The 16,834-nt window shown below is 44.3% G+C and overlaps 1 protein-coding gene across 1 annotated transcript; it reads left to right on the top strand.

The window, feature by feature from the left end:
* Positions 1-419: 419 nt before the first annotated feature.
* Positions 420-3,240, top strand: LOC141048958 (polyadenylate-binding protein 1-like). Its single transcript, XM_073545029.1, has one exon. The coding sequence runs from the start codon at positions 609-611 to the stop codon at positions 2,370-2,372; it is 1,764 nt and encodes a 587-aa protein (XP_073401130.1). The 5' UTR covers positions 420-608; the 3' UTR covers positions 2,373-3,240.
* The last annotated feature ends 13,594 nt before the right edge of the window (positions 3,241-16,834 follow it).

Below are 16,834 nucleotides of genomic sequence, written 5' to 3'. Positions count from 1 at the left end.
TCTCTGCACTCTGTAGCCGCCTCCCGCGCAGGGGACGTGGCTCCCAGCCGTCTCTGCACTCTGTGGCCGTCTCCCGCGCAGGGGACGTGGCTCCCAGCAGTCTCTGCACTCTGTAGCTGCCTCCCGCACAGGGGACGTGGCTCCCAGCAGTCTCTGCACTCTGTGGCCTTCTCCCGCGCAGGGGACGTGGCTCCCAGCAGTCTCTGCACTCTGTGGCCGCCTCCCGCGCAGGGGACGTGGCTCCCAGCAGTCTCTGCACTCTGTGGCCGTCTCCCGCGCAGGGGACATGGCTCCCAGCAGTCTCTGCACTCTGTGGCCGTCTCCCGCGCAGGGGACGTGGCTCCCAGCAGTCTCTGCACTCTGTGGCCGTCTCCCGCGCAGGGGACGTGGCTCCCAGCAGTCTCTGCACTCTGTGGCCGTCTCCCGCGCAGGGGACGTGGCTCCCAGCAGTCTTTGCAATCTGTAGCCCGCCTCCCGCGCTGATGACGATTCTCCCAGCAGTCCCTGCACTCTGCAGCCGTGTCCCGCGCTGATGACGTGCCGTGCCCACAGGAGCCGGAGTAAACAACCGTTACCTGACATCGTTATACGCTGTGTGCAGAGGAAGGATGGCCTCCGAGCAGCGCAGAGTGCCCCTTAAGTCTCTTTACATTGCGAACCTGCACCCAGATGTCTCCGAGCTTGTGCTGTACGATAAGTTCCGGCCTGCCGGCCCCATCATGTCCATCAGAGTGTGCAGGGACCCGGTGAGCCGCCGGTCTTACGGTTATGCTTACGTCAACTTCCAGTATTCAGGGGACGCCGAGCGTGTGGTGGATACGATGAACTATGACGTCATATGTGGCAGGCCTATGCGCATAATGTGGTCACTACATGACCCCTCCCTGTACAAGAGTGGGGTGTTCATCAGGAACCTGGACACATCCATTGATAACAAAGCCCTGCATGAGGCGTTTTGTACATTTGGGAAGATACTGTCAGTCTCGGTTGCGGGTGATAATAAAGGATTTGGATTTGTCCATTTTGAGAGCCAAGATGCAGCAGAGAAGGCCATAGAGACGATGGACGGAGCCCTTTTAGATAACAACATACTATCGGTGGGACATTTCCAGTCACGCAGTAAACGGGAAGTTGAGTCTAGTGCCAGAGCCAGCAATGGGTTCACAAACATCTACATCAAGAACTTTGCAGAGGACATGGATGATGAACATCTGAAGAAACTGTTTGACCATTATGGCCGTATAGTTAGCGTTAAAGTCATGATCAACGAATTTGGGAAGTCAAAAGGATTTGGCTTTGTTAACTTTGAGAGACATGAGGATGCGCTAAAAGCTGTGGAAGAAATGAACGGCAAGGACTTGAATGGTAGGTTCATCTATGTAGGCCGAGCCCAGAAGAAGGTGGAGAGACAATTTGAACTGAAAAGAAAGTTTGAACAATTGAAGCGGGACAGAATTACACAAAGCCAGGGTGCCAACCTCTATGTTAAAAATCTGGACTACAGTATTGATGACGAGAGGCTGCGAAAAGAATTCTCTCCATATGGGACCATCACCAGTGCCAAGGTAATGATGGAAGGTGGACATAGCAAAGGATTTGGCTTTGTGTGCTTCTCCTCTACACAGGAGGCAACCAATGCTCTCTCCAATATGTGTGGTAGAATGATTGGTAAGAAACCACTGTATGTTTCCCTGGCAGAGCGCAAGGAGGAACGTCAAGCTCGTCTAACAGATCAGCATACGAAGAGCTTGGTCAACAGGAGATTTGCAAGCAATCCGTATAGTCCTTATCAGTTACCTATATACAGAGCCATGCCAACTTTTAAACCAGTTCAAATGAACTCTTCCTATTGTAAAACTAGGCAAATCACTCAAGTTAGGCCAAGTCTACCTTGGAAATTACAGAATGAAAGACTTGACTCATTTCAGAATATGCCTCCTCTAAGACCTTCAACATTTAACACCATAATATCAACACAAACAGCAGGGCTGCAACCTAAAGCTGCTTCCACAAGTCACTCAATCTGTCAGTTTACCTATAATGCCGGTGCACGTAATCTACAGCAACTTAATCAACCAAGCTATACTAGGCAGCAGCCTGCTGTCCATGCACAAGAAGCCCTCAAAGCCACTGTGCTGTCCTCAGCTTCTCCAGAGGAGCAGAAAGAAATGCTGGGCGAACGCCTCTTCCCTCTGATCCAAGCCATACAGCCTACAATGTCCAATAAAATAACTGGGATGTTACTAGAGCTCGATAATTCAGAACTGCTCCACATGCTTGAGTCACCAGAATCCCTCCGCTCCATGGTAGAGGAAGCTGTTGAAGTACTGCAAGCCCATCAGGCGATGGACACGTCACAAAACTGCTGCTGAATCACAAGCTGATGAAAAAGTCTAAGAATGGAAAACTGGAAGGATAGTGAAGAAAAACTCAAAGCATGAAAAAGTTATGGGTTAAATATTATTTGTAGTTTTGTTTGCTTTATTTTCAAAGAGCTTTATATTGCATGGAAATTGTATTAAAAGTTTAATTGATAATGCTAAAGTATTTGATGCATAAAGTATATATTATATTAGGCTCTAGTCATATCACAATATTTTGAGAGTATTCCCCATATGCTTCTAACATATTCCACTGCATTGTGGACATTGATAAAATTTATAAAATATCGATTTGGTAAAGAAAATCAGCCATGTTATCTAATACTGAGAGTTTCCTATTGTGTTGGTTCTGCAGTGGATATGACAGGGGTCTCAAACATGGTGGCCATAAGAGGATCCATTGTTCGGCTCCAGTGACCGTGAGCTTCCTAGACAATTGGCATCCAGGGAGTCATGTGACCGCCAATACCAGTTCTTGTTTTCAGTGGATTCCGAGGACACACATTCATTTGAACTGTATCGCAATGCAGAGACCATCTCTCTGTACTGCAATACCCATACCGGCCAATCAGAGGCAAGAAGCTGATGTTATTGTGTTCGTTGCGGCAGCACATGACATAACTGCCATGCGCCACCCCGGCTGAGGAGGAGAAATAGGACGCTTATTCGCTCTGTTCACATGTCTAGTCATCATCCATTTGTAATGGATCCAGTATTAAAATAAAAATGACCCGTTACAAACGGAGAAAAAACCAGATGCACAATTTGGTTCCACTCTGCATCAGTTTTTGTTCTACATGTAACAGATTCATTTTCGTTCAGAGACAACTAGTGTTCTGGGCATGCGCAGTGTGAAAAACAGATTAGTTAATGGATAAACCACCAACCATTATAATCTGTTTCCCATAGACGTCAGTGTTTGACTGGAAAAAAATGTTGCGCAGACTACATTTTTTTTTTTGCAATTATAAAACGGATCACAGCTATCAAGGAGACAAACAGAGCATATATTTCCATTTTTATAAACCAAAACCATATTAAAAAATGTTAATACAACTGGACATGTGAACATAGCCTTAATCTATCTTATCTAACCCTTATTCTTAAAATTTAATGAGAACTTACATGACGTCTAATCAAGGCTGGTTTTAGGCCTCTTTCACACGTCCGTGCCTCCGGTACGTGTGGTGACAGTTTTCACACATACAGGAGACAAATTAATGGGTCTGTGCACGTCAGTGCTTTTCCACGGACCATGTGTCCGTGGCAAAACGCGCTGACATGTCTGTTTTTTGCCGTCAGCAAAATGTCCCGCACATGTGCACATGGAGAACACACATTGATGTGTGACACGCATGTGACACACATCGGCAGCGGGGGAGGAAGCGCTACATTAAGCGCTGATCCCCGGCGGCAGGTGCTGAAGCCGGTTGTCATCAATCTCCCCTGCTCTGCCAGCGCGCAGAGGAGAATAATGAGCGTTATATTAAAGTCCAAACGACAGCAGATGGGGGCTTTCGGGACTTTTTTTGCACAGCGCATCGTGCGCAATAGAAACGCATGCAAAAAATGCATGCGTTTTTGCATGCCTTTGCATTTTTTATGTGCATTCGTTCTCTAGGGGTTAAAACCAGTATCAAAACATTTTTACGCCAAAAAGCATGTGCACGAAAACGCAGACGAATGCATGTCCATGCGCATGCCTGCATTCCCATAAACTGTAATGCGTTATTTTGTCGCATTCCATGCGCAAGCATACACATGCGTTTTTTGACGCCTTTTGGCGGACCCAAAAATGCAACAGGTTGTGTCTGGCGCGCCTAGGCGCACACCTTGAAAAAACACATGCGCACGAAAACGCATACGAACGCGTGCAAACACAAGACTAAGCGCACGCCATGTTAAACATAAGTACGCATGACGCATTGCCATGGACGCGCACGATGCGCTGCGCAAAAAAAAGCTAATGTGAAACCAGCCTTACCCCCATCATCCAACACCTGCTGCCGCTATTAACTGTGACAGTAGGTGCGGATGATCGGGGTATTCCACAGCCCCCACCTGTTGTCATTCGGACTTTAATATAACGCTCATCAGTCTTCTCTACTCGCCGGCAGAGCAGGGGAGAGTGATGAGATCAGGCTTCAGCACCTGCCGCCGGGGAACAGCGCTTACTGTAGCGCTTCTTCCCCGGAGGCTGTCCATGTTGTAATGATGTGGCACACGGTTGCCACACATGTGCCACACGTAGTACACACACGGACACACGAAGACAGAAATCTCCGGTACCGGTATTTCCGTTACCGGAAATAAACGGACGTGTGAAAGAGGCCTTAGACAAAGTGGGGCCCTGGGCAAAAGTTTAAAGTTGGGCCCCAAATGCTCACATATTTCACAATGACACAGAAACATTTTGGTTATATTTACATGCGTTGAGTTCAGGCCATTAAACGAACGTTACCAACAATATTGAAGTCGTTCGACGCTTGTTTCCCTGCCTCTCTACATTGGCTGAGGAAGAATTATGGGCACAGAATGACCACTCGTAGGTCAATCTGTCCCCGTACAGTATCATGTTATCGACAGCACATCTGCAGTTTTCACCGGGCGATGTGCTGTTGAGAGCAATGATTACTGTTCTGGCATAAACAATCCAATCACATGATGAATAGTCAGTATTCTGCTCATGTGCTATAATGCACCCCTTAGTCCTCCACATAGTTTAATGCACCCCATAGTCCTCCATATAGCATAATACAGACCATACCCATAGTTATCATAGTATAATGTGCATCATAGTCCTTCATATAGTATAATACACTCACCATTATCATCTATATAGTATAATACACTCCCCATAGTCCTCCGCGTGATATAGTGCACTCCCTGTAGGTCTCCATATAGTATAATTCACTCCCCATAGTCCTCCATATAGTATAATGCACACCCCATAGTCTTCCATATAGTTTAATGCACCCCATAGTCCTCCATACAGTAAAATACACTACACATTATCCTCCATATAGTATAATACAGTCTCCATAGGCCTCAATATAGTATAATGCATGCCATAGTCCTCCACATTGTAAAATGCACCGCCAATAATCCTCCATATAGCACAATGCACCTCCCATAGTATAATACACCCCATAGTCTTTCATATAGTATAATGCATTTCATATAGTTCCCACAGTATAATGCACTCCCCATAGTCCTCCATTATAATGCAGCCCCTTGTAGTATAATGTGCTCCTAATAGTCCTCCATAGAGTATAATGCAGCCCCCATATAGTACACATAGGATAATGTCGCCTCCATATAGTACACATAATATAATTCACTCTTCATAGTCCTTGATAGAATGTAACGCAGCCCCCATAGAGTATAACACAACTCTCATAGAGTATAAAGCAGCCCTGATAGAGCATAGCATAGACCCTATAGAGTATAATACAGCCCCCATAGAGTACAATGCAGACCCATATAGTACAATGCAGCCCTCATAGAGTAAAATGCAACCCCCATAGAGTATAATGCTGTTCCCATAGAGTATAATGCAGTCCCCATAGAGTATAATGCAGTCCCCAGAGAGAATAATGCAGCCACATAGAGTATAATATAGCTTCATAGAGTATAATGCAGCCCCATAGAGTATAATTAAGCCCCACAGAACATAATGTAGCCCCCATAGGATATAACGCAGCCCCATACAGTATAATGCAGTCCCCATAGAGTATAATGCAGCCTCATAGAGTATAATGCAGCCTCAAATAGTATAATGCAGCCACCACAGAGTATGATGCAGCCCCCATAGAGTATAGCGCAGCCCCATATGGTATAATGCAGCCCCATAGAGTATAATGCAGGCCTCCATATGGTAAAATGCAGCCCCATATAGTATACTGCAGCCTCAAATATTATAATGCACACCCCATATTACTCCAGTATTATGGCCACCACATACTCACTGATTTAAAAATAAATAAATACATACTCACCTCTCCCCATTCCCCTCTGATCTGAACTCTGCAACGCGTCTTCTCAGTAGCTCCACTGCTCGGCACAGTGCAGCATGCGATAAAGCAACGTCATCATGCCCACTGCGTCAGAAGCAGAGGGGGATTGATGGGAGAAGGAGCGTCAGCTATGATGCTGATACAGTTGAATGCGCAATGCGGGGTGGGGGGTTTGTGGCACCAGTGCTGGCACTGGACTCTCCTGACTCATGGGCCCCATAGTGGCTATGTGGTGTGCCACTATTAGCGGCACGACACTGTTAGCGAGCCCCTGAGGAAGTGAAGGCCCTAGGCAAATACCTAGTTTGCCTACCCTAAATGCTGGCCCTGCCTCTAATAAAATTGTCCTTTATCGATTGTGTCTCTAACATTGGGAAATATAGATTGTGAGATGAGATTTAGCAAAATTGTTAGAAACCCTCGCTTTTGTGTCTTGCTTCCTGAGATTTTAAGCAATCTCTCATTCCCGTCCCCTAATTTTGCAATAGTTTTGTATTATTATTGAATATAATACTTGAAAATGTTCTTCCAATCTAAGCAGGAAGATAGAACTGTCATTCAGTGTATACCACCATGCATTTATAAGGATGTTGTTAAAATGAAAAAATATACTACCTGGAAAGTGACCCTTGTCCCTTGGGGTCACTGTTACAAAACATATGGTAGACATACTTGTGGGAATTTGTTAATTTCTTCTTTATCATATCTGTTAACTAAAAGGCAAAGAAAAGTAGAAAAATTAAAACCGTAATGGTGTGCTCACACTAGCGTATAAATCGGACAAGTGCAATCCGTTAAAAAATAGAATTGCACTCAGACCAATGTTATATCCGTGTGCTGTACATGTGTTTCACGGACCAATGGACTTGAATTGGCCCTTTTATGCTGCTGAAAAAAATGGATGTCTCCGTGGACACACAGCTTCTAAAATAATATGGACATATGAGCTTCACCATAGATTGTAATGGGTACATACTGTGCCCTTGAAAAAAACGGATAGAACAAGTACGTGCAACACAGACATCTGAATGAGACATTAGGCTGTTTATCTTTTTTTCCAAACATCTACCTATCCACGGGATTATATGCTACCCTGCAAAATCAGTGTGCCACCTACATTCTTTAGGTGAGGGATACTCTTTGCAACCCAAGTCTATTTTTTACCTGGTATGTTTTTGTATGATAATGAATTTAAAGAGGTCACCTGGTCAGAAATGTCCAGATTTTGCTTGTTTTATTCCTGATTTTTCCCTTAGTAATTCATTTTTTGTTTTTTTATTCACAGGATTCTTTAGACTGCCCTGCATTACTACCCTGTGAGAACCGCCTCTTTAGTAAAGACTATAAAAATTAGCAATACATAAAAAGGTCTCAGGAATCATATGGTAGATTATAAAAACAAAACAAACAAGCGACGGAATGCTTAGGGGAGAACCTGGAATAAGATAAGAGACAAACCCATCCACTTTTTACCTGGTGAGGTTCTCTTTAACCTCATCACAACATAAGACGTACATATACACCTTTGATAGGGACTCGCATGCCGATCACACATCTTTCCCGCCACTTCACAGCTGTTTTAATCAGCAATCAGGTGCCTTTAACAACCGTGGATAGTGTGGAGCTCTTCCTGCAGCTGTTAATCTGTGAAATTTAATTTGCGTTGGCAGGCAGCAGATCATTCCTCCCATCCATTGTGATTGCAGGGTGTCTAAGGGTTGTTATGACAGCCAGCAATCTGCTGATGACCCCATGCCTGTCATTACAATTTTTTTGTGAACGCCGGCCCATAGCCGGCATTCATAGGAAATTGTGATTTTCACTGTACACCGCAATGCTGAAGCCCTGCTATGTACAGCACAAGCGATTGGATGAGTGCAGTTTCAAGTCCCCTAAGGGGACTATTAAATACAGTAAAAAGTAAAAAAAATATGAAAAAAATAAACACAAAAATTTAGATCATCCTCCTTTTGACCCATTGAAAATAAAACAATTTTAAAAAACTAAAATAAATACACATATTTGGTATCGCTGCATCTAGAAATGTCCGACCTATAAAAATATAAAATAAATTAATCTAATAAGTAAATGGCACAATGAAAAAAATCAAAACACCAGAATTAAGTTTTTTTGGCCACAGCAAAATTTCAATAAGAGGTGATCAAAACATTGTATCTACCCCAAAAATGGTATCAATAAAAATGCCAGCTCAGCTGAAAACTTAAAATGTTATGGGTCTCAGAAAATGGCAATAAAAGCAAATAAAATTTTTCTTACAAATTTACTCATTTTTTTCACAACTTAAATAAAAAAGCTATACATGTTTGCTATCTGCGTACTTGTACTGAGCTAGCGAATCAGAATACCAGGTCTGTTTTACCATATAGTGAACATGGTTAATAAAAAACCCAACAATTGTGGAATTGCACTTTTTTTTACAATTTCACCATACTTGGAATTTTTTCAGTACTATCTATGGCAGGGGTTCATGTGGCCCGCCAAGGACTTTTATCCGGCCCCTGGGCCCGGCCGAAATTGAACTGCACTGTAATTCAATGCCGGCAGGCCTATTAATCGCGGGAGGGACGAGGCGCCGAGGAAAGGCATTGCGCAGCCCTCCATATGCAGCATAGCACACACAAACATTGCCACCTGTGCCTGTGCCAGAAGAAGACAGAGACGAGTGGGCGCTTCTTCAGAGCAGGGGGGGACATAGGTGAGTACTGTTTTTTTTTAACGCCGGGTCCTATTGGGGACATTTACCTGCCTATCGGGGACCTGTTCTACCTATTGGGGACATTTACCTGCCTATTGGGGACCTGTGCTGGCTATTGGGGACCTGTGCTACCTATTGGGGACATTTATCTGCCTACTGGGGACCTGTGCTGGCTATAGTGGACCTGTGTTACCTATTGGGGACATTTACCTGCCTATTGGGGACCTATGCTGCCTACAGGGGACCTGTGCTGCCTATTTGGGACATTTATCTGCCTATTGGGGACCTGTGCTGCCTATTGGGGACATTTACCTGCTTATTTGGGACCTGTGCTGCCTATTGGGAACCTGTGCTGCCTATTGGGGACCTGTGCTACCTATTGGGGACATTTACCTGCTTATTGGGAACCTGTGCTGCCTATAAGGGAGCTGTGCTGCCTATTTGGGACATTTACCTGCCTATTGGGGACCTGTGCTGCCTATAGGCGACCTGTGCTGCCTATTGGGGACATTTACCTGCTTATGTGGGACCTGTGCTGCCTATTGGGGACCTATGCTGCCTATTGGGGACCTGTGCTACCTATTGGGGACATTTACCTGCCTATTGGGGACATTTACCTGCCTATTGGGGACCTGTGCTATCTATTGGGGACCTGTGCTACCTATTGGGGACATTACCTGCCAATTGGGGACATTTACCTGCCTATTGGGAACTTGTGCTACCTATTGGTGACATTTATCTGTCTATTGGTGACCTATGCTGCCTATTGGGGACATTTACCTGCTTATTGGGGACCTGTGTTGCCTATTGTGGACATTTACCTGGCTATTGAGAACCTGTGCTGCCTATTGGAGACCTATGCTGCCTATTGGGGACCTGTGCTGCCTATTGGGGATATTTACCTGCCTATTGGAGACCTATGCTGCCTTTTGGGGACCTGTGTTAGGAACGGCGGAACACACTAAATAAAAATAATAATAAAGTGTGTTCGCCGCTCGGGGTCCACTGTGCAGTAGGTGTTACAACCGCTGCTGAGTAATGGCAGATGAGCAATATGGCGATATAATGCGCACGGGTTCAACTTCACCCGAAGTGCGCAGAGCGGGCTCTGTTCACACACAGAGGCACCACAACAAAAACATACAAAAGGCTGAGCCTGTTAGAGTCACAGGCCTCAGGTAAATGCACACACGGTATAAGGTCACAGGAGCAGGGGGCTGCGTCCGTCTAGACCTACCGTGTGTGCGGCATCGCTACTGCGAACGCCAAGAAGGGCTGCAACTGCAGCGCGGCGCAGGACACTGCCGCTGGACGACACAGCTACAAAGCAGGCGCTATGTCGGACGCTAGTGCAGAGGTGCGGTGTGCACAGTGGCCTAAGACTTGCCACAGACTGGCGCAGACTACTGAACTAATTCCCTAGCCACATGCGTAATATCAGAGGGAAGGGGTTTCATAATAAGTCAGTCACCAGAATCATACATCCATCACCATTCACACATAGCAGTATAGTCTATACTAGCGCATGGCGGAACGGCCATGCGCGCTTTTTATAGCAGCCGGGACCTTCCGGAAGCTTCCAGATCTCCGAGATGGACCAATGAGATCTGGAGCAGGACCTGAGCACATGACTCCCGATCTCCAATGGGAAACCGTCTCATGAGCATGCTCAGTAGGAGGACAGAGGGACTTAGCCCCTGGAGAGATTTGCTGCAAGGCAATCTCCTCTGCGGTAGATAAAGAGCAAGAGACCACAGAATGTAAGGATCTGGATTCCTGCAGAGCAGACGCAGGAACCTGACTCCTAACACCTGTGCTGCCTATTGGGGACATTTACCTGCCCATTGGGGACCTGTGCTGGTTATTGGGGACATTTACCTGCCTATTGGGGACCTGTGCTACCTATTGGGGACATTTACCTGCCTATTAGGGACTAATGCTGCCTATTGTGGATTTTTGCACCACACTAGTCTGAGCCTGAGGTAAAAGTGGAGTTCCACCAATATGGGCACTGGTGAGGCTGCATTGATGGGCACTTATCAGGCTGCATTGATGGGCACTGTTCAGACTGCATTGATGAGCACTGATCAGACTGCATTGATGGGCACTGATCAGCCTGCATTGATGGGCACTGATCAGACTGCATTGATGGGCACTTATCAGACTGCATTGATGAGTACTGATCAAACTGCATTGATGTGCACTGATCAGACTGCATTGATGGGCACTGTTCAGACTGCATTGATGAGCACTGATCAAACTGCATTGATGGGCACTGATCAGACTGCATTGATGGGCACTGTTCAGACTGCATTGATGAGCACTGATCAAACTGAATTGATGGGCACTGATCTGGCTGCATTGATGGGCACTGATCAGACTGCATTGATGGGCAGTGTAGTCTGTATGTCTCTGTGTGGGCAATTTTATTGCTGGTATATTGTTTTTGTAATGTATATATATTGGTATTTTACTAATAGCAATTTTGAATTCCTAGGAAACAATGATATCAAGAAAGAGAAAAAATTGACTTGAAGTGTAGGATATTCAAAGAACCCAAAGGGTGAGTGCACACGTTGTGGAAGGTGCTGCGGATTTGGAAAAATCTGCAGGTAAATCCGCAGGTCAAAAGACCTGCGTTCTACCTGCGGATTAGCCTGCAGTTTTTCCCCTGCGGTTTGACACCTCTACAATGGAGCAGGTGTAAAACCGCTGCGGATTCCGCACAAAGAATTGACATGCTGCGGATTTGAAACCGCAGCAAATCCGCGTGGAAAAATCTGCAGCATGTGCACTGCGCTTTTTGATTTCCATTGAATACAATGGTACTGTACAACGCAGCAAAATCTGCAGATCCGCAGGGCCAAAAACGCTGCGGATGGGGCGTGGCCTAGATCCCACATGAGGCGGATGTAGGTTTTGGAGCTCTGGAGAGTATACCTCCCTAATCTGACTTCCACAGCGGCTAAAACAGGCCATTCAGCACTAAATCTGTGCATAACACTCTTTTGACACCCAAGAGATCACTTCAGGCCCGGTAAAAATCGACCTCTGATCTTCCAGGGGCACCAAAGAGGATTGAGGCCTAAAACCTGCTGCTAAGCCGCAAAGCTTGGGGCTAAAATAGCTGGTAGCGACCGACTTAACTTCCAGAGCTGTCAGCCTCATCAGAACTCTGACCGGAGCCGAGAATACAGGCCCCTTGGTCCAGACCACACACCATCAGCATCCCGCAGACACATCAGGACTGCGGACACAGAACGGGACTGACTGGTAAGCAGAGAGACCCTCTTTTGCCACAAATCCCCGTAAATCGGGTCGCAGTTGTGACCTACCTTTGCGAGGTTCCGCGATCCCCCCTGCAATCTCTCTTACTGCTGGAGACGCAAGCGTCCCTATTTGGTCTCCACTAGACCCTGACTCCGTTCGCAAGTTCCCTAATGAGACGCAGTGGAACTGAGCGTCCTCAAACAAGACTTTACTTAGTCTTCCTTCCTCATCGCAATCCTTTGGTATCGCACTAAAAATCCCCACAGAGTCTTTACCGCATTACAGTTTCTGTGCGACTCCATTTGAAATCGCTACTGCGACGCCGCAAAATCTTTTATATTTCTGTTTCTCCATTTCAACGTAATTTTATTACAACTATGAGCAATTCCAAGTCCAAAGGTAAACTCTCTACTCCATCTCTTCCCAAGTCACAAAATCAACGAAAGATGGAAATTTCCTCCTGGAACAGGCATCAAACTAGTCCACAAGACAATACCTCAAGTCCATTGAGATCCAGGTCTCCTACAAGGGACCTTCCTCTTACTTCAGATCAAACTAGAAGAACAAATCTATCTTCTCAATTCAATACCCCTAATGCGAAACAGATATCAACATATTATTCAGCGGAATCTATGGATACCTCCTGCAACAAAAAAAGGGGAACTCCAGGAGCTCGGGCCGAATCTTGCTCAAATCAAGAGGAGATCTCAGACTCCGAAGGAGTGTCAAGCGACACATCACCTAATCCAACTCCAGCTAAAACCAAATTTAGACCTGAAAAATCTGCTCTGGATCCAGGACCTGACCATCCACCATCTCAGCAATCTGCTAGCCCTCAAGACCCCAGCCAAGACATGCACAGTAAACTGTTTAATTCAATGAACAAAAATTTTGAGCTATTAAGCCAAAAAATGGATAATAACTTTAAAAAATATTGTGAGACCATCGACAGGCAACTAGCCAATCATGAAGAAAGACTGTGCAAACGTGAACGAAAGTCAAAGGAGTCCTCAGTCGACATTCATTACTTATCAGCCGAAGTACAAAAACTGAGAGTCAAAATGGCCGACCTAGAGGATAGAGGACGGAGGAATAATATTAAAATCCGGGGGATCCCCGAAAACATCCTCCAAGAAAATCGTACAAGTCATATCCAAGAAATTTTCAAGCTAGCCATCCCTGACCTATCCGAATCGGACTTGATAATAGACAGAGCACACAGGCTCCCTCGCCTGCCAAAATTTTCTCAGGAACTTCCAAGAGACACAATTCTTAGAGTCCATTTCTATCAAACTAAGGAAAGGATCCTAAATTATCTCAAGACCAACAAATCCTTCGCTGACCCATACAAAGATCTCAAAGTTTTCCCGGATCTATCCAAGGAAATGCTGGAACTACGTCGGTCCTTTCATAATATAACTGCAGCCCTTCGGGACAAGGACATACCCTATAAATGGGGTTTTCCCATCAAATTGCTGGTGAACTATAGAGGGAGAACGATCCCCATCTTCACTCCAGAGGAAGGAGCTGATTTCTTGGATTCAATTAGCAATAGTCATTCCAGGCATAATAATTGATCTAATCATACACAGCCTGCCTGCTTATTAACCTTTTTTTCCACAGGTACTCAGGCCTGTAGTTTCTTATAATGGAGGTTTACCCTCCTATTCTAGTTCACGGAATTACCCCCGATATTATAGAGGTAGTTTCTTTGCTTTGAACTACTTGAACAGTTTTACAGTTTAAATTGTTCCGTTATATATAATTTAAAGCAAAAGTTGAAATAACATTTGATAGTTATTTCTTTTCATTAATTGGTCTAGTTGCTTTGTTAGCTTCCAACCTAAACCATTTACCAGCTCTCTCCTCATATCAGTGGTCCGTCTCTGTCGTTCCTCAGATATGAGTCTTAAATTCTTATCTTACAATGATAGAGGCTTAAACAGCCCTAAGAAAATACATACTTTTTGGAGAGAATTGATAAATGCACGTGTTGACATTGCATGTGTTCAAGAGTCGAAGTTCCTCAGAGACAACCACCCATACTTTCAACACAGCAAGTATCCTCATATTTATGAGTCTTGCAATTCTAGCAAGAAAGCAGGGGTTATAACGCTGATTAATGGATCTATCCCCTTCGAGGCCTTAGAGGAACATGGTGACGAGGAGGGTAGGTTCCACATATTAGTTTGCAAATTGAATAATCAGGTCTGCACACTAGTCAATTTGTATGCACCCAATAGAGGCCAACATAAGTTTCTCAATAAGTTGATGAAAAAGGTATCATCTGTAAGGAGAGGAGATCTGTTTCTCCTGGGCGATTTTAACCTCACCCCAGACAGCAAGATAGACTCATCCTCACTATCTAGACCCATTACTGATAACCTAAACACTTGGCTTGATAAAAATGAGCTGTTCAACACTTATAGATGCCTAAATTCTTCTTCAGTAGAATTTTCACATTTCTCCGATACCCACCAATCCGCATCGCGAATCGACCTCATCGTTTCTGATGTTTTTTCTCTTACCAGATTTGAACATGTCTCTATTGGCCACAGAACAATGTCCGACCATGCACCAGTTATTGGAAAAATTTTTCTAGGTCCTCCGCTAAGAAATACCAAACTTTGGAGATGTAACGCCAACATTGTCAATAACCCCATACATAAAGTTACCTTACAAAATGCTATCAACAACTATTTTAATGAGAACAAGCCTGAAGACACCAGTCCGCTAACAAATTGGTGTGCTCACAAGGCAGTGGTAAGGGGTATCCTAATAGAGATTTCCTCTAAGAACAAAAAGGAAAATAACCTAAAAATTTCCAATATCCAAAAATCAATTCGGAAAATAGAGAACATTATAATTAGTTTGCCCTCACCATCACCACAACATCAATCGGACCTATCAAAACTCAGAATTGACCTTAGGAATCTAATTCAGGCCCCCTATGAAGCCACAGTGAGATCATCCAAATTCATTTACTACACCTCTCTAAACAAGCCCACAAAATACATGGCCAACAAAATTAAAAATAGCAGAATTCAAAGTAAAATAAACAGAATCAAATCTCTTGTAGGAAACTCCAAAATTTCCCATCTTCAAGAGATTTCAAATGAATTCGCAAAATTTTATGCCAATGTCTACAACTTAAATACCAACCCCACATCTTCGCTTCAGAATACAGCAGAAATTGCCATTTACCTCTCATCTATTAACCTCCCCCTTCTTTCTGAAAATGACCTTTCGTTCTTATCCGCCCCAATAGAGAAATCAGAAATTGAGGAAGCCATCAACAAGCTCGACCTCCACAAATCCCCAGGCCCCGAAGGGTTCACCAATACGTATTATAAAGCTTTCAACACTATCCTTTCACCTCACCTCACCTTGGCCTTTAACCATGCTTCCAATACAGGTCAATTTCCCTCTGAGATGTTGGAAGCTTCCATCTCAGTTCTACCTAAAAACAAAGGAGATCCAGAGGCTATCGACAATTTTAGACCCATATCCCTCCTTAACACTGATATTAAATTATATTCTAAAATTCTAGCGAACAGGCTTAGCTCCATTCTCCCTAGGCTTATTCACAATGATCAGCCGGGCTTTATCAAAGGAAGGCAACCAGCAGATGCCACAAGGAGACTGATAAACTCCATAAAATGGGCCAATGCTACCAAACACCCTATGACTTTAATATCACTCGACGCAGAAAAAGCGTTCGATAGATTAAGCTAGCCTTTCCTTCGAGAAACCCTAACTAAATTTGGATTCAATGATTCACTAGTAACCTCCATAATGGCTCTTTACTTATCCCCCAAAGCCAGAGTAGTTTGTAATAACCATGTATCTGACACATTCCTCATAAAAAACGGTACTAGGCAAGGTTGCCCCCTTTCTCCTCTCCTTTTCAATCATGCCATGGAGCCCCTAGCAGAACGAATTAGAAACCATCCTTCTATCAAAGGTATAGACACGCAAAACCACCAATACAAAATTAGCCCCTATGCCGACGACTTATTCCTTACCCTTACGGACCCCTACATTTCCATCCCTGAAACTATCCTTGAAATTGACCAATTCTCTGCCATATCTAACTTTAAAATTAACTACCAAAAATCATATATTCTCCCGATTAACGTTAATGAAAAATCAGTCTCTTATATCAAATCAGTTACTTCTCTTAATTGGACCAATAAAACTCTTCCCTACCTAGGTATACTCATCTCCAAAAACCTCACACAGATTGTCAAATCCAATCTTAATAAAATGACTGAAATCATCAATAAAGACAATGCCACCTACAAAACTAAACACTTAACCTGGTGGGGGAAGGTCTTGACAATGAAAATGTTCACTATTCCTAAACTTCTTCACATACTTAGATGTCTTCCTTTCCCAATATTCTCTATCCACCTTACTAGCATGCAATCACAGATAAATTCCTTTATATG

The sequence above is a fragment of the Dendrobates tinctorius genome, unplaced genomic scaffold (genome assembly GCF_039654945.1).
Source record: "Dendrobates tinctorius isolate UK_male_01 unplaced genomic scaffold, ASM3965494v1 ptg000139l, whole genome shotgun sequence".
NCBI lineage: Eukaryota > Metazoa > Chordata > Amphibia > Anura > Dendrobatidae > Dendrobates > Dendrobates tinctorius.
This window is presented reverse-complemented; position numbering and strand designations above follow the sequence as displayed.